At 36.2% G+C, this 24566-nt stretch overlaps 1 protein-coding gene across 1 annotated transcript in view; it reads left to right on the top strand.

The window, feature by feature from the left end:
- Positions 1 to 23612, top strand: part of LOC150090549 (putative ATP-dependent RNA helicase DDX49) — a 45083-nt gene extending 21471 nt beyond the window's left edge. The window contains exons 4-7 of the mRNA XM_090379620.1: positions 6278 to 6549; positions 10780 to 10934; positions 11494 to 11694; positions 23368 to 23612. Of these exons, the coding sequence (XP_090235746.1) occupies positions 6278 to 6549; positions 10780 to 10934; positions 11494 to 11694; positions 23368 to 23612 (873 nt within the window). The remainder of the gene's footprint in view (positions 1 to 6277; positions 6550 to 10779; positions 10935 to 11493; positions 11695 to 23367) is intronic.
- The last annotated feature ends 954 nt before the right edge of the window (positions 23613 to 24566 follow it).

Below are 24566 nucleotides of genomic sequence, written 5' to 3'. Positions count from 1 at the left end.
TTTAAGAAAAACTACTGAAGCATACTATTAAACAAAATTGTCCTTCTTGAAAGCAAAATTCAATGCAAAATTGACATCCTGCAGGCAGTATTTCATGTGTTTCAGCGTGGGATGAAGTTGATGAAAAAGTGATCACCAATTGCTTCAAACATGTTGGATTTACCACATTGAATGGTGCAACGTGGGAAGTTTTACATGCTTCTTTCTCTTAATTGTGAAGGAGAGTCCGATAATAAGGAAGAAATATTTGAGCATGTGCATCATCACCTAAACTTACAGGAAAACTTAAGTTTCAAAGATTACACGGAAGTGGATGCAGACATTGAATGTTTCAGGATGTGTATGGATGAAGAGGAATTCGTTGCAAACAATGGAATCTTCTGAAATTTGTAGTGATGAAGATGAGGAACCTACTATGGTTGAACAAGAAGTTTCAGTGAAAGATGCTCATCAGAACTTTTTTTAAAGCACAGCCTAACTGCAAAAATGAAATAACTGCTATTGCGCACCTTCGTAATTCTCTTTTAAAACATGCTCTACCATTGAAACAGTTTTGACATTATTTCAAAGTATGAAACAATTCTCTTGTTAAGTATGTAGCCTATATAGTGAAATTTACATTTTTTTTTTTTTTTTAATGAAAACCCCAAACACGAGAGGTATTAGAACCTATAGTACTTGGTACTGTGCTTGAGAAGACGAAAGAAGGTATTTGTTGACATTAGACTTAAACTTCTGTAGACTGTAATTTTCAGGAAAGACACATGAAGGAAGGTTCCAGAAAATGGCAGTTGAATGAAAAGTTGGTTCTGTGAGTTTGAAGTTGGACAGTAAATAGATGTTGGCTGGTGGCGGCACATGTTCGGACTGTTTTGAAAGAGAGAGCGGAAAAAATAGAAGCTAATTCACAAGAACAGTGCCCATGGGAATATCTGTAGAAGAGGCATGCAGCAGAAACAGTATGTCTATGAGACAGCGAGCGAAGAGACTTTGTTAGAGAGGAGTCATTAATTAACCTAATTGCCCTCTTCTGGATGGAATTTAGAAACCTGAGAGGTTTGGGGGCTCCTGCCCTAGATGTGGGAACAATGTTCCGTGGTAGGGCAGATTTGCGATTTGTACAGAGTGAACAGCTGTTTGGAAGAAAAGTAACGCTGAGAGCGAAAGAGAAAACCCAAGTTTTTTAGATACAGAGGAGGCAATATTTGTAATGTGCTTGTGCCAAGAGAGAGATTAGAAGTCAGGATAATCCCCAAAAGAGATATATCAACTTGCCTAGAAATCGGAGTGTCACCAAAGATAAGCATAGGAGCAGAAGAATCCTTTTTGCGAGATATAAGACAAGACTGAGTTTTAGAAGGATTGAACTCAACTAAGTTGTCTTTGCCCCACTGGAGAAATACCTGGAGATCGACATTTAAGGAATTTGTAGCAGATATTCAAAATGTTGAAGCTGATTGAGGCAAGGTTTCTTAAAATGGAAAGTGGAATGCAATGTGCTATCATAGGCAAAACTATGGATAGCATTTCCTGTCAATGTAAGAAGGTCATTAATATACAAGAGGAAAAGAGTCGGGGAAAGAACAGAACCTTGGGGCACACCAGCATTAGTGGAGAAGTTAGAAGACAGAGAGCAATCTACCATCACTCTCAGTGAGCGAGGCACCTCTGTAGCCAGGTGGGCAGGAGCAGCAGTGTGTAGCACACACTTCTTGATTAGACCGGGGTTCGAGCCCGTGACCACCAAATACGGAGGATGCGGAAAGCCCAGGGAATGACCACCACATATCCCCGCAGCAATGTGGCCTTAGTTGTTAATGCTCATAAAAACCAAAAACAACAACTCAGTGAGTGATCAGAGAGAAAACTGGATAACCAATTACAAAACACAGTTGGCAAACCATACGATGGAAGCTTGTTTAGAAGACCTTTATGCCAAACACAATCGAAAGCCTTTGAGATGTCAAGAGCAACTACTTGTGTTTCACCGAACCTTTCCATTGAATTAGCCCATAAATGGGTAACATAAGCCAGAATATCACCAGTGGATCAACACTGACGATCATTAATCAGACAGAAGATTTCTAGGTAGTTTAAGAGTTGGTGGTTAATTGATTTCTCCATTACTTTAGAAAGAGTAGAAGTAATTGCAATGGGACGATAATTGGATGGGAGGGATTTGTCTCCCTTTTTTAGGAACTGGCTGGATGTGAGCAAATTTCCAAGCAGAAGGAAAAACACCTTTGGAATAAGAAAGTGAAAAAGGAGTAAGTTCAGGAGCACAGGTTTTGAGAAGAAGTGGAGAAATACCATTGGAACCTGGAGCTTTCTTAGCATCAGGATTAGTCAAAATCCTTCTGACATCCTTTTGATGGAAGACCACAGGAGACATTGAATGGAACGTGTTGGGAATGGTGGGAGGTGTTTTACCAAGATCATTAATACATGAGTTGGAAGAAAATTGGGATGCTAGCAGGTCAGCTTTATCCTTGGCTGAAGTGACAACAGAACCATCTGGTATTGACAGCAGTGGGAGCACAGATGGGCTAAAGTTGCAGCCAATAGCTTTGGCAAGAGACCAGAATGGTCGACTGCCGTTAGGGCAAGAAGCAAGTTTTCTACTCTTAGTCTGTTCAAAATCTAGTTTGGACTGATTAATAACTGCTTTACAATTGTTGCGAGCTTTGGTGTAGGCAGAAAATGAAACTGAAGAATTGGAAATAAGCCAATTATGGTATGCAACATTCTTCTCTTGAACAGCCTTAGAATATTTATTGGAAAACCAAGGTTTAGATAAAGGACGAGATTTTAAAGTGGAGTATGGAATAAAGGATTCCATTCCTACAAAAATAATTTCACTGACGCGATCTGAGCAAACGTTGACATCAAAAGTTCTGAAACAGTAATCCAACCTAAGAAAAGAAATCTCGCAGGTCATCCCATTTTGCATTCTTGTAATCCAAACAACACGAGGTTGGAAAATCTATGAGATAAAGGTTCCATTGGAGAAGAGACTATCACCAAGTTGTGATCTGAAGTGCCTAAAGGACCTCTCACTTAGACCATGTACTTAGAAGGGTTGTTTGTGAGAAAAAGCTCAAGCGTATTGGCTGTATGATTAGGATTGTCCGGTATTCTTGTAGGTAAATGAACAATCTGTGCAAGGTCATTAGTAATTGCAAAAGCCTCAGCATCTCGACCAGCTGGGTCGGTGTGACTAGAAAACGGAAGCCAGCTGGAGTTGTGAACATTAAAATCACCAAAGAAAATTAGCTCACTGTTAGGAAAGCTTGACTGGAGAAAGTCAGGTTGCAAAGAGAGGAAGTCAAAGAGCTCCAAGTGATTACTGCAATTGGGAGAACGGTAGAGACAACAGATGAATTTGATACAATGAGGTAGCGAGATTTTAAGCCAGAGAAGATCAAAGAGAGGAGATTCCAAATTGCCAAGTCTCTGGCAGGGAATATCAGAACGGACATATGCACAAGTACCACCTTTGAGGCGAAAGGAATCATGCAGCGAATAATTTGGGCATCTGAGATGAGCAGTAGTTGAATCAACCGATAACTGAGATTCTGTCAGAAAAAAGTACATGGGGTTTGGCAGACTGCAGGTGGAAATGCACATCGTTGAGATTAGAATTGAGACCACGCGTATATTTGTGAAATGAATTAGGAAGTGCTTGTATTGAGCTCTTCCTAATTCAATGTATTGAGCATTGCAGCTCTGATTCATACTATCTAACTCTACCTTACTATAATTACAAAGGGTACTAGGAAAGTTTTGCAATATGACGCAACAATGAATCACAGGAAGCTGCTTGTTGCTGCATGTTGAGACATGTTCATACGTGCATAGTAGCCGCCGCGCCAAGTCGATGGGCTCAGTTATTCATTAGTAGTGAGAGTGTAAAGTGCTTGCGATGGCATTCGTGATCACGAAATGAGATAAGGACAGTTTTGTGGTATAATTTCGTGCGTGGTTTAACCATAGACCAGTGCTTAGAAGAAATGACTCTTGCACTAGATGATGATTGTCCACATCGTACAACGATATTCAGGTGGTATAGAGAATTCCAAAGGGGAAATTTCACTCTGGAGGGTTCTGAGAGGCCGGGAAGGCCACGAACGTCAGTTACGGAGGAAAACGTTACTGCTGTGAGGAAAATGCTTGACGAAAACAGGCGAGTGACCTACCAACAGATAGAGGATACTTTGGGCCTAAATGCACCAGCAATTCGTTCGATTCTGCAAGATCATTTGCACGTGAAGAAACTTTGTTCTCTCTGGGTGCCGCATCAACTGACTGAAGAGCAGATGACACGACGTGTGACTTGGTGCCAGGAGATGTTAAAAAAGTTTGATAAGGGACAATCTTGGTATGTGAACAACATCGTGACAGGTGACGAGACTTGGCTGTACTATTACGATCTGCCGACCAAGGCTCAAAACAAAGTTTGGGTCTTTGATGATGACGACACACCCGTAATTGTCAGAAAATCCCGATCTGTAAAGAAGAAAATGATAGCTGTATTTTTCAAGTCAAGTGGAATTGTGGAACGTGTCGTTTTGGACACGCAGAAGACAGTCACAGCTAAGTGGTATACTGAACAATGCCTGCCTAAGGTCATTGGATCTATGAAGAACCTGCGGCCAAAGTCAAGAATGGACACCTGGTACCTCCATCACGAAAATGCTCCAGCTCACCGCGCCAAAGCCTGCACCGAATATTTGACCACGACAGGACTGAAACTTCTCGAGCACCCTCCCTACAGTCCAGACCTTGCTCCCTGCGACTTTGCACTGTTCCCGCATGTGAAAATGAAGCTAAAAGGGAGGCGGTTTTCCAGTGATGAGGACCTTCTACGGGCTTGGGACAACGAGTGTGCTTTACTCCCTAGTGAAACTTGGCAGAACTGGTTTAAAGATTGGTTTCGGAGGATGGAGAGGTGTATTGAATGTAGAGGAAATTACTTTGAAAAAATTAAATAAACAAAGCTGTATTGCAAAACTTTCCTAGTACCCTTTGTACTTATAGTAATTATAGTAAGGTAGAGTATAGTATATTGTAAATAGGAGTATGCATTTGAATAAATATTGATTTGAATAGATGGCACTTCACTATTGAAAAGTGGCATTTATTCAAAGTAGCATAATACTGAGATAACTCATCATAATTGTCTAAATGGATATGAGAAAGTGCTAATAGCGAAAGACTGTTTTTTAAGTCTGGTATATTAAAAGGCCATGTCTATTATGAATGTATTTTTACTTTTCGTAGATATAATAGTTTCATTTACATGTGTTCAGTATGCACTGTAGCATGTCTTGATGATGCATGGAACACTAGGGACAAGAGGAGGAAGTATAAATCTAATCCTCCATAAATCTCCAGATAGGGGGAAAAACCTAAAAATGTCAGGTTTGGGAAATACAGGGATGGTTGCACATGTCCAATCCTTTTACTGGGAACATTGCATTGATATAATTGTTTGCATTAATATTGACAAAATGATTCAAAGAAGCAAAGCTTATATAGTATCAGCTGGTGGGTGGGGAATTTTGTTTATACTCTGTATGACCACCTAGGGCAGAGAAGTTTACAATTATTTTTTTTGACAAGAATCATTAATCACATTTAGCAGTCGCGTAGATTTGAACTACTGTGTTAGTTGTCTGATGGCACTGGGGTTTCCCCCATCTCCGCACTACTGTAAATTTGTATCTATTTTACAAGGGAACAAACTTAAACTGAAAAAAAGGATGCTGGATAAATTGGTGAAAATTTGCTTTCAGCCAGAGAATAATTGATTGTTGGAATAAATTTGGTGTTGTGGAAGTGGGTAGTTTGAATAAATTTAAGGAAGAATTGTACTTATTATTAGAGGATGGGGTGGGGGGGGGGTGTTTTGCTGATGTATAAGCTTGCCTCCTTGCATCATTTGCTGTCACCACTACTATTAATGATAATAATGACAACAACAACAGTTAAACCAAATCACAGGATGAGCTTTCTGGAACAGCCATCTTGGAATGGAAGAGCAGGCATAGAGTATTTTACATCTCACAAATTCAAGCAAAACCTTTTCCCCTGAAAGTTGTATTGTCCTCATACCCTGTAAATGATTTGATGCCTTTGTGCTACCTGTATTTTCTCATGCTCCAATTAAAATTGTTGGTTAGATTTTAGTTTAGCCTGTGTGTTCAGAAATTCGTGCTGAAAACTTTAAGTTATATTTGCTGCATTTTGTGTTTATTTATTTTATTTTATTTTCAAGTTGCAAACAATTTTTGCTGCTCTTCCTCAAAAGAGACAGACTCTCCTCTTCAGTGCAACAATTACACAAAATCTTGAGGAATTACAGAATCTAGCAATGACTAAACCCTATTTCTGGTGTGATGCAGGTGACACAGCAACTGTGGAGCAGTTGGATCAACGCTATGTCTTAACTCCAGCACAAGTAAGAGATGCATATTTGGTTCATATTATACACACGTTTCAAGACAAAAATCCAGATGCATCTGTTATTGTTTTTACAAGCACTTGCAAGTAAGTTTTTTACTTATGCATTACTGCTTAAATTTTTAAAATCAAAAATCTTATATGCTTTAAAATTTATATATGCATTAATATTAAAAGTACTTTAAGGACATCTAGAAACAGCATTAGTGTGAAGGAAACGTTCTAGACAAATAATCCCACCTATCATACATTAGTGAAAGTGAACTTTACTACCTAGCCAGAATCCCTCTTAGTTGTAAAATGCTGAAGATCTCAGTATTAATACTTGGCACTTCTCCAATTGCTGCTTTACTTAAATGAATGGCCAACTTGGCTTACATTTGGAGAGCCTGCTTGCCCTCTGTAGAATGGTGAGGACTGCAAACATCTACAATGGTAGTGGGACAATCTTATAAGGAAAAGTAAAGGCTTCTTTGTTTAGAAACAAGTATCTTCATAATTGGAAATATCTTGCATCTCTGAGATATATTTCCAGTATAACACAGTACATTCTGAATAAGTTGAAAGGGGACAAAAAATATGCATTGAGTTGAAAGGGGACAAAAATATGCATTAATGAACCATTATAATGTTGGTTGACCAAACCCTATCATACGTCACATCATAAAAAATAAAGGGAAGCCATTAGATTTAATATCGACATCGTATTGGACATGCAAGTAGTACATGGTATGTTTTTTAGTTTTTTATCTATCGGCATATATTTTACGTAGGTTGCTGAACATTTTTCGATACAGTTAGTCCCACACTTAAGCCTTTTCGGACTTATGTAAATTTTTTTTCACTAATTTTTTTTTTTTTTTTTTTATTATTGTAAAATTTAAAACAAAAAAAAAAAAAAAAAAGTAATCAATAACGACGATCACGGCACACACAAATTGCACAAGTGGGATACTGAGTAACAAGCAAAAAAATAGGAAAGAAGAGAAGATTCTTACAATTTATTCATGGTTTTTTTTTTTTTATGACTGAAGATTTCAGTGAGGGGGGACACACTTCACCATAATAACATAAAAACCAACAGAATTCCATCTATCGGTATCATCGCAAATGCAATAAGATCGAGTTTACTACCCGTTTATAACAGACTGCGCTAACAGAAAAGCCCAATGAAACGGAAAGTGTAAATTGTTTTTGTTGACCTCCAGAAATGTGCTTTAGTAAAATGTGTGTTCGCGCGTGGTGATAATAGTGAGTTTTTGCCTTAACCCTGTGAAGTTGTCCTGGAACGTATCTCTTATGCATGTCGGGGACTTCTGTATTTTTGGTTGTATTTTTGTTTACAAATTCCAGATAATTGATTTCAAATACAGTAGAATACAGATCTCAATTACAAAAAAATCGAGAGTCTACTGCATTTAAAAAAAAAAACACAAGTAAAGTATTTTTTTAAAAAACAAAAGTAAGGTCATATTTTTATAATTTTAATAAAATCTAAAAATTAAATCACTGAAATAGATTCTTACACATAAAAGTGTTGGTAATTTGCATTTTTTATATATAGCCTGAAAATAAAAAAACAGACACGAAAATAGAAACTTCCTTTTACGTGTAACAAGATATGGAAAATATAAACACACTAATTTTTCTCGAATCAGTGAGTGCGGCCCACGAAACAAATTTAACTTTCAATATGGCCCTTGTACGGGAAAATGTTGGACCCCACTGCTCTAGATAATCAATTTAAAAAAAACTTTTACAACATTTTTGATGGCAACACACAGTGTGCATGCCAAAATTAATTTGATAGAATTTTGTAATTATTTGATATTCCCATCCATTTTGTTCCTTTTATATACGTTGATGATAAATGCAATGGTATGCAACTTCTCTTGTTTTGAGCCAAAGAAATATCGATAATAGTAAGAGAGAGAAAAGATGTGCTATGCTAAGCTTAACCAAGGCCATCTGAAATGAACTCTGTCATTTATTAGCTGTTACTGTTGTTTGGTTTTTAGGAGCATTAGCAACTAAGGTCATATTGCTCCGGGATATGCGGTGGTCATTCCCTGACCTTTCCGCATCCTCCGTATTTGGTGGTGACGGGCTTGAACCCCGGTCTAATCAAGAAGCGTGTGCTACACACTGCTGCTCCTTCCCACCTGGCTACGGAGGTGCCGTCAGTTATTAGCTTTCAAAGAGAACATATCAATAGCCAGCCAGCTGCAGAATATGAAGCACATGAAGAAATAGATTAAATTTTAATATATTATTTATTAAAATTGTATTTCACTCAATCAGTTCCATCTCTATATGTAGTGAAAGGAAATCTGAGTGAAAAGAACAATGATACAATGCCAGAATCTGGCAGGGCCCTTTGAGACATGGCATTACTCACTTTGAAAAGCTCTGACCTTCAAGATAACAGTTTTGTAGTGATTTAAATGTTAGCAGCTTTGTAGTGATTTAAATGTTAATATCTTTTAACAAATTGGGCTAATTTGAGAGTTGCCCAACTTGTGTACACTTGAAGGGCAAAAGATAAGTTTGAAGAATTAGTTTTGAGTGCTGCAGCCAAAATACTATAATAATATACTTTATTTTACGGCATTCTAACAAGATGTTCATAAAGTAACTTAATGTAAAATTATTTAAATATTTTTATATAACTATATTAATTTACATGGAAGGAAACACAATAAAAAAGTTTTATTGTAGGAATTTGCAGGAAAAGGAAAAAAAGCAAATAAGGAACAGAAGTGGTGTGTGTTTTTTTTTTCTTCACATTATCTTGTTTTTGTAGTGGTGGTTAATATTAGTAGTGGCAAATAATGCAGCAAAGCAAACTTATACAGCATTAAAAAAGAGGAGTCCTTCCTTTCTAATAAAGGTAAACTCCTTTTTGGTAAGTTGTCTTTATTCAAATTCCCCACTTTCACAACACCAGATGGAAGTTTATTCCAACAATCAGTTACTTTCTGGCCAAAAGCAAGTTACCACACATCTATCCCACGACGTTCCTTTTCAATTTAAATTTGTACCTTTGTATGTGAATAAATTGTGTTGTCCCAGATAGTAAGGCTGCCATCAACATTTAGCTCATTTAAAGCCTTAAACACCCTCAATCATATCTCCTTGCAGGTGCCAAATTCCCAGATGCTGCAATCTGCAGAATCAAAGTCCCTTGTGGCAAGAGTACCCCTTTGTGTCCTTGACCAGTCTTGTTGCTCTTTTCACCCATTCCAACAGATCCTCATCCTTCCTTAAATAAGGTTTCCCGATATATATGCAGTATTCATGATGCAACCTAACCATTGCCTTATACAACAGGATGATCTCATTTTCCCTGCTGTAAAAATTCCTTTAAATCATTGATGGAACCCCATGAGCTGTCATAGCAGCTCTTCTGCATTACTCTGGGAGAACTTCGCATTGGCATTAACAATTATCCTTAGGCTTTTTCATTCTCCTGAGTGTGGTATTACCCAGTTGGTATGTTATTTTGGAATTACTGTTATCCAAATGAAGCACCTTCTGTTTATCAATATTAAGCTCAATTGTTGCTTTTCAGCCCATGTGCCTAATTTATCCAGGTATTGGCAGAGGTATACCCCGATTACTGTTGTTAATCACCCCCTGCTAACTTTTATATCATTAGCAAATATAGACATTAAATTTGATTTATCATACTTACTTTTCTTAAAGTTGTTAAAGGAGCAGATTACTCCAAAGGCCACTTTATATTCTTTTGTATATTTTATCACTTTTAATGTTTGTATTATTCTTGTGTGTGTATATAGATTTTTTTTTTTTTTTTTTTTGCTTTTTATTCTACAAGTCTTGTTTTTATTTATTAGTAAATATTTTAATAGAGCTTTTACAATTTCTGTTGTGACAAGATTTATTTTATGATATGCTTATTTTCAACTCAAGGCCCTCTTGTAATATGACCATATAGGTTCAGTAGGTAGTGGAGGATTTAATCTTATGCAGTAAGACAAGGAATCATATAGTAATCCAATAATACCATATATTTTTGCAGTCACTTATCAGGTTAAATATACAATAAATTTAATAAATTACTGCAACTGCTCCTTCTGAAGCCACAGTGGTTACTTGTCCCATATACTAGAATGACAATACCTTTATTAAGATAAGGGGATCAAACAAGTTAGCAGAGTTCAGTAGCACAAATTATATCAAACTTTACATATTTTTTTTTTTTTTTTTTTTTTTTTTTTACATGTTCAGTAGTAAACTGTATTTGTTGATTAGTTTAATTAGTAGCACTGAAATGTTATTTTTGATCACTTTCAGAAGTTGCCAGATTTTGTCAATGGCCCTCAGTTCATTGGGATTTACTAACGTTGCTCTTCATTCTATGCTGTATCAGAGAGAGAGGCTAGCGTCTTTGGCCAAGTTCAAATCAAACACAGTTAAAATTCTTGTTGCTACAGATGTGGCTAGCAGAGGTAAAAATATTTTGATATTAGTATAATATGCTTACTAATTATCTGTTTCAGTTTAAGCATGCAGTTATGATAAATGGAACTTCACCTTTTTAATTTTTTAATATATATTTTATATTGATATTGAGACAAAGTTGAAAAAAATTTGATTTATTTTATTTCTGTAACTTTATAAAACTTAATTCCCAAAATCTTTGATATGTTAGTTCTAAAATGGTTGATAGTAAGTGGTAGCATCTCATCTAATTAGGAGATGTAGAGTGAGCAGGTATACTAGGGCCACAAGCAGAGATTCCCCCAATAAAAGGAAAATGTATTATGGGTATATTGTATATAGTTAAATTTTATATTTTAAATGTATTAACACTTAACACAGTGTCTATTTTTAAGATTTAAGTGTTATGTACATTTTCTAAAACTCCTTTTCTAAGAAGAAATCCTTGGGCCCTTAATAATGAGCCTCATAGGCCTGATCTAATGATGAAATGTCACTAATATTAGGTAAAATTGTATTTATTTTTAAACTTTGAAATATAATTTTTATTTTTAAAAATATTTCCAGGTTTGGATATTCCCACAGTTGAAATGGTTCTAAATTACAATGTCTCTTCAGAACCTAAAGATTATGTTCATCGTGTAGGTAGAACGGCACGTGCAGGAAGAGGTGGTGTCTCAGTCACATTAGTCTCCCAGTATGATATTAAACTAATTCATGCTATTGAGGAGCTCATCAGTGTCAAACTTTCACTCTACAAAACACAAGGTAAATATGAAATATATGATATTGGGCAGTGTTCTGGTACTATGTTCAATAAGGCAGGCAGCAACATTAAGAATTTCATTGTGCATGTGTTTTATCTGATTCCTGTTTAATACATGTAACCATCTTTCTGCCTATGTGAAAGACTTTATTCTTACATAGATGCACACATGTGATGCATAAGAAGAATTCTGTATACATAAATTTTCTATGTGGTCATCAAATGTTTAAGCATGAAATTGTCACATGTCTTAGACCAGAAAACAACTTGTAAAATGCTGTCAGTTGTAAATTGCTTGTCAGTTGGGTGCAATCACGTAGTGCAATTATGAGCTTGCACTATGTGCTTGTCAGTTAGGTGCAATCACGTAGTGCAAGCTCATAATTGTATGTAAGTGGTCCTGAATCTTCCAGCTGTGGTGCTTTAATAAGTTGGTAGTGTGTGGCCTTGCATAGCATTAGCAAAGGTGTTTCATCAATCCCAAACCTGTTTTCATAATTTCAACGTTCAGTCCCTGCACATTCACTGGTTGGCAGTGACCGCCGGTGTGGTGGCCTCAACTGTGTAGAAATCAGATCGTGCTCCACACCTTTGATCATATTTCCATACCCATGCCTACTTTCAACTGATGATGGAGTGACATAATGTGTGTATGATGGAATTTTGTGATCATGTGAGGAAACAGATGATATATGCATACTCTCTACCTGGTAAAAATGTAGACCACAAAATGTGCTTTAATGAAATGCCCTCATAATAGTTTTGTTGTGCTGGATTAGGTTAAAAATATTTACACAAGCATTAATAGTCAAAATTTTGAAATGGAAATCTCACGATGGAAAAATGCATGTTTTTTACTGTTGGCTGTCTGACAAAAGCATGCTATTTGCACATTGTCCATTTACGTAAATCTATGCTTGGATTTTGTTCAACATTGAAATGAAAAGGATAATTCTGTAACTCACCACTTCAATACCACATACACTATACCCAAAAGTATTTGGGCACTAATACCATTTGTAAAAAAATCGTTGTTTACCAGTTAAGTAATACGTACAGTCATTATTTTTACTCTAATGACAGTCATGATCCTTCTGACAATACCATCAACCAGTTTATGGTAATAAGCAACTGATATATTTTTCTCCATTTCTTCAAATCAGTCATTAATTACCCAGTTAAAGAGAAGTACTAGGATATACCGTGGGATTCAGGTTAGGAAGCTATACTAGTGAAGCAAATTATGCGTTTTGTTTTCCTTGAATCAGCAGCCTACAAGCATTGTTTTATGGCTAAGAGCGTTGTCATGCTCACAAAGAGCATGCTGTTCCATAGGACAGAATAATTATGAAAGTTTCCTTGGGGTTTATTTATAATATTGTTTTTTGCTTCACTTGTGAATCTGAACACAAATAGCACATATGTATCAATGGATATAGAAACTTTATTATACACACTCAGTTGAAATCACACATACCAGTGTGATTATGTGTTTGACTTGAAACATACACTAATTGGCCACTTTATTAGGTACACATCCCTTTTGTGAAATGAGGCACTCCTTCAGTAACAGCATCATATATTTGTACTATGCAATATAAAGCAGTTGGGCAAATATGCATGATGCTATATATGTCCTATTTCAGGGCAAGAGTGGATAGGATGAATGATTTTGTATGTGGCACAGTAGTTGGGTCCAAATGTAATGGTATGAGTATTTAAGAAACTGTTGGGGATTTCACATATGACTGTGTCTTTGGTGTATCAAGATTGTTCCAACAACCAAAACAGAAAGTTACAGTTAAGGGTGACAGAAAGGCTGTAGTCAGTCAACAGCTGAATCAGGTGCCACTACTGGCAGCAAAAAACAAAAGAAGGTACAATTACGGTGGGCTTAGAATACCAGTGCTGGACATTAGAGGATTGGAAAATACTGCCTGGTCTGACGAATCCCAGTTGCTGCTGTTTCACACTGCTGGGAGGAACAGAACATGGCTAAAATAGCATGAATCCGTGGGCCTATCTTTTTAGGTGTATATTCAGCCTGTAATTGATTTTATGCCATGTTCCTTGCAGCATCTATTGTTGCAGAGATATTTGTGATACAGGTTTTTGGATCACTAAATTCCAGTAACTGTAGTGTGATAAATCATATTCTTAACATTTATCCCTTTGATTTCTTCATGTGGGAATATGTCTCAAGTAGATGAGTGGCCAACAGATTGGCCCAGCTCTGACAATACGTCTTCTCAGAAAGTCACTGTTAGGATCCACTCAGTGTTATCTAACTGTTCCCTAGAGAACAGTTATATCCCAGTGAGAATGAGCACCAATCTTGTTGCAAAATGATGTGTAGCTGCAGCTGCTGCATAAGGTTAGATTTTATATCACGTAGAATTTCCAGAAAGATGTATTGGCAGAAATGGGCTGGTTTGTAGTCAGTCAGCTGGTGGGTTGTGGACTCCCTTTGGTGTTGAGTGCCATAGGTTTCTGATTGCTTCGTGGCCCATGCTGTCTTCTTGATACCTTGATCCACTGTATGGGCTTCATGGCCATTTTAATCACTTGGATCATTGTGAATAACACACTACCCAGCCTTTAAGAACTAATACAAAATGTACAAAAGAATACTTAACTAATGCAAATAATATTTTCCACATTGCCAGTTTTCCTCTGCCATGAGTTTTCTGTATGTGTTTAGAGAGTGACCAGAAGGTTATTATGCCATTCTCTATTTTTTCATATATTTGGTGTGTATAATTTAAAAACACCAGTGTGAACGTTTCACATACCTACTCAATATCATCAGTATATTTCACATACCTACTCATCAGTATAATACTATATGAATAAAGACCTCTAGGCTGTTTATGCACTGAATATATGCTTTATAGTGGGGGTCCATGGCTGTGTTATTAAGTATGGATTGCCATTGTGAAGTATATTTTTTGCTGCTGGAAACCTTTCACACTGCTATGGAAAGGTTATTGTAAATAAATAGACTAAATAAATAAATATTCTGTTTATACTCTGTGATGGTTGGTGCCTCCGTAGCCAGGTGGGAAGTAGCAGCAGTGCGTAGCACACGCTTCTTGATTAGACCGGGGTTCGAGCCCGTCACCACAAAATACGAAGGATATGGAAAGGTCAGGGAATGACCACCACATATCCCGGCGCAATATGGCCTTAGTTGCTAATGCTCCTAAAAAATCAAATAACAAACAACAACTCTGTGATGGCACATAGGTAAAGAAGAGTTTGCAAGATAGAAAGTACAGGAAAATTACCATATTTTGTAGTGTGCGTGGATGGATTTAAATGCATGGATATGTGCCAGTGTATATCATGAGTAACCATGCTGGAATGCTGACCACTCAGTGACACACATGTTGTATACGGTGATGGGTGTTAATAACAATAATAGTATTTGCCATGTAATGCAGGGAAGCCAAAGGCTTTTGCTACAATGACAAAAAAAATAAATAAGAAAATACAAATTATATGCTCCCCTCTTCACACAGGTAATTATCCAGTTCACCTTTGAATATCTTCAAACTGTAAGCCTCAGATACCTGTGAAGGCAACCTGGCTAAAAGAAAACTTGCTAAAATCTAGTCTAAATCTTAACCCCTGTAATTTGAATTTATGACCTCTAGTTCTGGAATTCTTTATAACAGTGAAAATTCCTCCTTCGTTAATTTTACTAACTCCCCTCTCAGAGCCTTATAGAACCTCAATTGTGTTACCTCCGAAGTGCCTGGTTGCCATGCTCTGTAGCCCGTGTAATCAGTCTTTCCTCATACAGTCCTCCAATTGCCAATCTCACCATGCAAGTTGGCCATCTTTGGACCCTTTCAAGACGCTCAATGTCTTTTTGTCGGATGAGGTCTCCATACTTGGACACAGTATTCCTAATGTGATCTTACAATTGCTTTATACATTTTTTAATTTTTTTTATTTATTGAGTAAAGCAGCCTCTAGCCAAAAAAAAAACTGGCAAATCCGTCATACATATAGAAATAGTATAGCACGGTATGCAATTATTAACAATACAAATTTCTGCTGTAGGCTACAGCAGAAACCGAAGAAGAGACACTGTCCACAGATGAGCACAAGCATCACATCCTAGAGACTGATCATCACAACGAGCTGGACAAGTAGGCTACAACAGAAACCGATGAAGAGACATTTTCACAGTCAGTGAGCACAAGCATCACATCCTAGAGATTGATCATCGCCGGTATTCTCCAAAAGACAAAGTTCAACAAACAGCCAGCAGCCAGAGAGCCCAACAGAAGTTACTCATATTAACCAGCAAAACCAAGCTGGAAGAAAGTGTTATTCCAGGATCAAATCCAAGAAAAACAACTAAGGATTCTTGCCAATGCAGTTGGCAAGATCAGAAGTGTACACCCGTCCATTAAGAAAACAGAGTACCAACATCCTGTCCACCTCTGCAAAGAATTTTCTCTGTTCCTATATAAAAAATAACACCCTCTTCCATGTAAAGAAGAGGGTACAGTCCACCAATTCATCCATTATTCAACCTTAACTCTTCCAATTGCAAAAGTATATTCCTTCTCGCGAAAACTGAATTTGGAAAATTTTGAAAGCCAATAAAGTTTTCCCTTGTTTAATAAGTAATGGCTCAATCCCATCCACCAGACGAGTTACACTATCAACATTGTTCAGTAAATCCAAACACAAATCAGCATATTCCAAGACTATTCAGTTTAGCAAAAAATGATCCGTGACCTGTTAGTTAGAATGTACAATGTAGATTTGATACTAACCAGATTGGTTTAATATAATTCACACCATTAACATAAGGGAAAAATTTGAATGTTATTCTACCTTTTTCCGAACAATTCCATCTGTTTTGTCATTTTTGTAAAAGGAGCTCCCAAATCCTCTTCTTTTCGTTTCCAAGTCATTTAAAGTGTTAATTTCGATGTCCAGCAACTCAGATTTTATACCTCTTCTCAAATAAAAGGATAGACTTCTAAACACTAACTGCAAAGCTTCTGTGGAAACTGTTCTGCAGGCCATAACCATTTTGAGTAACATAACTCGATGTATAGAATAGAGTTTTCTGCTGTTGCTTACTTTGATTGCATGGCCAACCCAGATTGATGCACCATACGTAACAATTGGCAGAAAAATGCAATCATAAGTCAAATGAAGTGCTTTCCCCTTTAACCCCCATTCCACCCACATTATTCTTGAGATCATTGCAATAAATTTCTTCACTTTCTCTGATATATAATTAATATGCGGGTTCAAGCCACTAGCAATAAATATTCCCAAGTATTTAATCATTAATACCTGCTGTAAGGAAATACCATTCAACCTTATGAGCAGAGGTCTACTAAGAGCCAATTTACCCTTCAACATCATGATTTTAGTTTTCGATGTAGAGATTGTCAACTTATGTAAATTACACCATTTACATAATTCTGATTGCATATTGAAAGAATTATGCAATCAGACCTCATTTCAAGCTCCTTTCTGGTGTTTCCATGCACAAGTATTACCATATCATCTGCATAGGCTGTTTTGTGTGAGTGATCAAATTCTGAGCCAATCTCGAGTCACATGACACATAATTGATCCAAAATTTGATTTAACTGTTACTGTGCAATCCCTAAAGTAATCCTTAATTATAGAGAAAATATTAAAAGAACACTTAGCTGTGTGCAACATCATCAGTACACTGTCCCAACTAATGGAATCAAAGGCACCTGCAAAGTCTACAAAAATTCCCAAGGTATATTTCTAACTTGATTCCTGAACATTGTGAACTAAAGAGTGAAGTGCACCCTCAGTACCTACACCAGGAGTGAAACCATATTGTTTGTTAGAAACGCTAATATTACTGCTTTGGTAGATAGCAATCTGCATGGCTAAAAGCTTCTCATAAACTTTACCAAGACCAGGAAGCAATGCAATAGGTTTATATGAAGCAGGTGAACTGATTGGCTTGGTTGGATATTTTAAGATAATCTTGAGCAGTGCATCCTTCCAAGGAGACAGAAATACACCATCTCTTAGACAGTTATTAAAAACTTGTAACAATTCGTTCGAATAAAGATTATAGAACTTTTTGATTACCTCTCCCGCCAGTAGATCCATACCTGGACATTTCTTATTTTTGATGGACTTAACAACGGTGAGCAGTTCATCATGGGTAAAAGGTAATTTTCAATGTCGTTACCATACGACTCATTCAACGCCTGCATATGACTATGTTCTAGATTAACACATAGGTTATCAGCCATTTTATCATTGCCTATAAGGTGATCTAAGATTGCACTCGTGGAATCTTCTCAACTACACGTCTCAGTGGTGCCCTTGCCAATAGAATATATAACATCAGCAGCTGCTCTGAATTTGCCAGTACAAATTTTATAAACCAACCTCCAAGGGTCATTATTTCCTGCTGTTTTTGCCAACATTTTACAGCAGTCATATTTCTGTTACCTTCCATATCCTGACCTCTCTCAATGAGTTTCTCATTTCCTTATCCACAGCAATTCGAACATCTTCACTACTTTTAAGTACAGAGTTGTCATTAGCTTGAATTAATAAAACATGCTCATCATCATATGATCTAGCCGCTTCATCGTCTGAGGAACTCACTTTCAAGCCCACATCCTTTGAAACAAAGTTACGTCACTCTTAACTACGTCATTATAAAGTTTCAAATTTTGTCAGTTATCTGTATCTTGCCTATAATTCTGAGCGGATTCATGCATATATTGTATCCGTTCCTTAAATTTCTCATTCTGTATTCCAAGTTCCAAAACCATGGTTTCAAGAAGATCCCATCTAGACATTATCCCTCTGATTGAACTCCAATTGATACCATTCTCCTTGGCAAAAAGGAAATCTTCCAAATCTTTGTGTAATTTAAATGGTATTTCTGTAAAGCTATTAGTATTATCTCTCCGAAATCACCGTCTGTGCGAGGCAGTTTCTCTCCCTAGGAGTAGTCATGTTTTTGGAAAACAGGATTAAAATTCATGTTTTCATTCCTAATTTCTTTTGAACACGATGACAAGTTATTCGCTTCAGTGTCATTCCCTATCTCAATTTTAGCTGAAGAATTTTCATTTTTCTCAGTCAAATCCATATCACTGTGAACATTTTTCTTAACTTTACGTAATTCCTTATCCCAATCATTTTTAGGCGCGTTGATCTTGACTTTCCTCTATTTTTTTTCGTCTTAAAACAGTAGATCTACTGCATGATGAACACAGTGATCCAACTGAACTTTCTTCCCCACCGTAGCATAACCACCTTTGACGATGTGTTTTAATGGAATATTCAGATCTACGTGGTGTCAAAAATGCAATGTCCTTATCATTCCTATTATTCTCACCTACACCTTCAGAGATAGAGACCTCAGAAGATTCTTTGCTTTGACTCAGTGACAGTTTACCTTGATATAAACTTGGATCCTGAAATTCTAGCTTATGCAAAGAATTCCATTTCTTCCTTAATCTACATTTTAAATTTGCAGACTTAGTGGTCTCTGTAGCAACAGTGAGATCAGACTCCGTAGCACCACTTTCAAGATTCTTAGAACCTGCAACTTCTTTCAATTCAATGCCACAAATTTTTTCACACGTGAGATCAACCCTGTGTGTATCTGACTCCATTTGATTTTTTTTTATTATTATTATGAGAGACTAATAACTGTATAGGGGACACTACCAGCCTTCTTCCTTCGTTAACAATGGCTGTATAGGCCTTTACTGTTTAAATCTGAAATTCTTTAAAATTATATATCTTTTCCGCTAAGAAGATATTTTGTTCCAAACTTAGATGAAACTAATCAGCCAGATATACCCTTCCACCTATTTGAAGTCCCCTTCATCCATACCTTGTAGATTTTAAAAAGTAGCTCTTCAAATTTTGAAGTACCAATGCTATGCTAAAGCATAGGCAGTTGGAACTGACAGTTAGAACAGAGAATGCTCTAACTGCCAAAACAGACTTATCGTAAATCTAGCTTGAATATTACCTTTCCTTGATTAGAAATTGTCAAACCTGGTAGACCTTATCAGAATATATCCGTGTATCACAAGAGCATTTAAAGTAAGCACTTTAAAACCATATTTCTAAACACTTAACAAGAGCACATGTAATAGCAACTATCACAGCTAACCATCATTGTATAGTCAATTGCTTTATACAATGTGATAATCACCTCCTTTTCTCTAAAGGATAGATTTCTGCAGGTTCGATAAATCATTGATAGATCAATGAGGTTGATATACAGCAGTAAGTAACTTTAGTATAGGGATCAATGTCACATTGATCCCTATACTAAAGGAATCAATGTGATTACAGACCAATAATCCCCGAGTAATTACAGACCAGTTAGTTTAACTTCTGTTCCGGGTAAAATAATGGAGTCGCTGGTTAAAGATGCATTGCAGGATCATCTAGACAAGACTGCAGCAATAATTCAGACACAGCATGGGTTTGTTAAGGGAAAGTCTTGTCTGACAAATTTGATAGGATATTATGATGTGGTTACAAAGGAACTGGATGCAAAAAATAATTTTGATATCATATATTTGGATTTCAGGAAAGCTTTTGACACTGTTGCGCATGGAAGACTATTCTATTGTACAAATTGGAGCAGAATGGTATTAAGGGTAAGTTGCTACAATGGATAAAAGGATGGTTAAGTGGGAGAATACAGAGGGTGGTAATCAATGGGTGCTGCTCTTCTTGGACTAATGTTATTAGTGGAGTCCCACAGGGTTCGGTGTTAGGTCCACTGTTGTTTTGTATATTTATCAATGATATTGATGAAGGTATATCAGGTTTAATGTCGAAGTTTGCAGATGATACAAAGGTTGGCAGGGTTGTTAATGACAGTAATGGCAGTGTGCTACTGCAACAGGATCTAGATAATTTGGGCAGATGGGCTAAGAAGTGGCAACTGAAGTTTAACCTTGACAAATGCAAAGTACTGCATATGGGTAGAAGTAACCCCAGAGAAACGTACCAACTGTGTGGTACTACACTTAAGGTGGTAGAAAATGAAAAAGACCTGGGAGTAATTGTGCAGGCAGATATGAAGTTTTCTGAGCAATGCAGACAGGCTGCCAGGGCAGGTCATGGGGTTTTGCCAATGATATATAGGAATTTTGCTAGCAGGGAAAAGGAGGTGATTATCCCTCTGTATAAGGCAATGGGCAGGCCACGCCTTGAGTACTGCGTACAGTCAGTCCTCGTATAACACGTGTTTACATTACACAAATTCGATCATACACGATTTATAAATAGGGGAACGTCATCTTATATAACACGAACCGAATTCGCTTATGCACGATTCGCCTTTGTGTTTACAAGAAATGGCAGTCGAACGCGGAATCACCCCAACCGAACGCAACACGATAGGAATGAAGAAGATTCTGAAAATGTATTTATGTTTTATATCAGTGAAGGGGAAACACATTTCACCATAATAACGTAAAAACCAACACAATTCCAGCTATCGATATGATCGCAAATGCAATTAGATGGAGTTTACAACAGATTCCACTAGCAGAAACGAAACTGGAAATTGTTTTTATTGTTTTATGGTAGTAACCCCTAGAAATGTGCTTTAGTAAAATGTGAGGTGTTAATAGTGTATCTCAGCTTTACGGTGTTGTTTATTCAGTTGCTATTCGCTCGCAGCTTTGTTTATGTGTATTAAGCGTGCCTCCTCGTTTTGTAATTGCGCTTTATTCCCTAAAAATTAGTGAAATACTGTACTTAAAAGGTGTGAAAAGGAAGCGTCCTGGCGAAGACACTGCAGATTCAGAGAGAGAAAAAAAAAGCAATACCGATAAACAGAGGCGGACTGGGCCAAAAATTCTTACCTGGGAATATTTATGGTGGCCTCATACTACGGTTTATGGCCAAAATCACACCGGCCTCTGGCCCACTGGGATTTCCTGGGTAGAGCTTATGGCCAGTCCGCCTATGTCGATAGAGAAAAAAATATGAAATTGTGAAACGCTTTGAGCGAAATGAAAGACCATGTGATATTGCACGTGCTACAGACCTAAATGAGGCAACGCCGAGAATTACAAAGAATGCGGAGAAAATAAAAACAACTTTCATAGCGGGAACAACTCAAAGTATAATTAAAATCCATTAGATTAAGACAAGAATTGGAAGAGATGGAACAGCTGTCATCTGTTTGGATAGAAAATCAAACAAAAAACAAGTTTGCTTACGATAAAAGCAAAAGCAATATTTTATTACGTAATAGTCGTAATAAAATACGTAAGTATTTTATCACGACTATTTTATTTAATATAACAAATTTTTTACGAATAAAATACTTTTTAGTATTAAAAAATACTTTATTATAATATAATAAATAATATAATATTATAATATAATAAATAATAATAAATATTTATTTTTTTATTATTTATTATATTATAATGAAAAATATATTTTTATTACGTATTTTAATCGTTATAAATACGTAAGTATTTTATAACGATTAAAATTACCCGATTATTTATTGTGTTTGGTAATGTTTTGGTTCCAAATGTGTGTTCAATCTTGGGTGGTCGGCAGCTAACCCCACTTTTCCCATAGGGCCTGTTTATATTGCACGATTCTGCATTGCACGAGGGTTTCTAGGAACACAACTATCGTGCTATACGAGGACAGACTGTACAGGTCTGGAGGCCTCATTTTAGGAAGGATGTAGATTTACTTGAGCATGTACAGAGAAGGGCAACAAGATTGGTGAGGGGAATGAAGGAATCCTCTTACCAAGAGAGAGGCTTAAGTTCTGCAAATTGCAGTGGCTGGAGACTAGGCACCTGACGGTGATTGATTGAGGTATATAAGGCCTTGAATGGGTTGAGCACGCTGAATTCTGATGGGATCCTTCCACTTGTTCAGATTACGAACCTAAGGGGGCATAAATTAAGAAAAGACAGGTGTAGAATAGATGTGCGGAAATTTGCCTTTAGCCAGCGGGTGGTTAATTGCTGGAACAAACTTCCATCTGTCGTTGTGGAAGTTGGTAGGTTAAATAAATTTAAGGAGGAACTGGACAGGCATTTGGAGGGAATGGTGTGATTTTTTTTTTTTTTTTTTTTTTTTTTTTGGCTGATGCTGCATAAGCTCATACATTTGCTTTCTTGCATCACATGCCACTACTATTACTACTACTACATTTCTTAATTTTTCTTAAGTATACAGCACCCATCACAGTATCGCCACCAGTCATTTATTAGGACATTTCTTCAATAAATCTGTCAACACATTTGAGTGCATACTGACAAATGAAGAACTGGTTTTCTCAGCTTCCCCACCTCTGTATTTCTAATTGGAATATAAAGACTGCGTAGCCAAGTGGTCAGGAGCGTGAGTGCAGTAGCACACGTTCCTTGAGTGGACCAGGGTTCAAGCCTGTGACTGCTAAATGCGGTTAACATTTGTATCAATGATTTATTGTACTCCACTGACCTGGTAGTCATGCCGGAGTATAAACAAGAACATTTTTCCTTTTTTTTTTTTTAACTTCTTATTTAAAAAATTACTCTGATTATAAAATATGAAACTAGGCGTATTTTACTTTTAATCTAATATATTATTATTGATAATTTATCAAAGACTTTTTTTTTTTTTCTTTTTTTCAAAAGAAAAGGAAGTACTTAAAATTTTAACCCAAGTAAACGTTGCAATGCGGGAAGCTGAGGTACGACTTGAAGAAATGGATTTTGGAGAAAAGAGGTCAATAAACAAAAGAAAAAAGTTGATTCTTCAAGGTAAAGATCCAGATGAAGAAGAAAGAAAAGAAATGAAGAGGAAAAAATTGAGAGCAAAACAGAAGAAGCTGAAACAAAAAGCGAAGTTCGGGGAAGCCTCACGAATAGATCAAGGATAAGAATAAATAGCTCTGTACAGAAATAGTTGTATATTTGTATATAAACAGAAAAATTAAAATTACATTACATATGTAGTATGTTTAAGTTTATACTTCATATTTTAATTACAGTACGATTAAATTTTTGTTTATTTATTATTATATATATATATTTTTTATTATTTATTTATTTTTTTTTTTGCCTTGGGCTTCCTTGCACCACATGGCTTATACTAATACTCAATTTATAAAGTGAATGCCTTTATATTTCCAGATAGTTTTTCATTCACATCAAGAAATTTTCTATATGAGTAAACATTTTATTCTTTTATATTTATAACACTGATTTTGTTATTACAATAAACATCTATTGTACTACATGATTTTTTTCTTACTGTATGTTCTTCAATATTGTCATCAGCATCATTTTTTTTGCTTTACTATTAATTGTATTATGCAACTCTTAAACCAGCTATCTGCCATCTTCTAAATAGAATAGAACAAATAGATAATGAATTCCTGGATTTCTGCCAGGTAGGTTCCGTTATTAGATTATGAAAACAGTATTTCAACATAATTTATTTCTGATTTGTTTAAAAAAAAAACCCACTTTCTAGTGAAATGCTTTCTCATGCTTTCAAAATTTTTCGATATTTTTGTTTGTTCCAAAGGAGAATACAAAAAGAGAAAATGTATATAAAAATTGACATTCATAGTTGTAAATAAGACAGCTGTTGCAATTTTTCGGTGAGTTTTTTTTTTTTTTTTTTTTTTTTTCAGGTTTTAGTTAAATTTGCTACCTTTTATTTATTGCTGTGCAGTTCAAAAATCATTGTTGGCTGGTTTATCACATGTTTTTCATGGCGAATATCAGTTGTGTTCTTCCACTGTGGTTTTTTCATTTTTCAGTGTTCAAACTCTAAGGAACAAACACAAAATTGCAAATAAATAAAAGACCTTTTATGTTATAACAAA

This window comes from Mastigoproctus giganteus, chromosome 1, assembly GCF_048544385.1.
Source record: "Mastigoproctus giganteus isolate SK-2022 chromosome 1, ASM4854438v1, whole genome shotgun sequence".
NCBI lineage: Eukaryota > Metazoa > Arthropoda > Arachnida > Uropygi > Thelyphonidae > Mastigoproctus > Mastigoproctus giganteus.
Note: the sequence above shows the minus strand (reverse complement) of the source record. Positions and strands in the feature narration are given on the sequence as shown.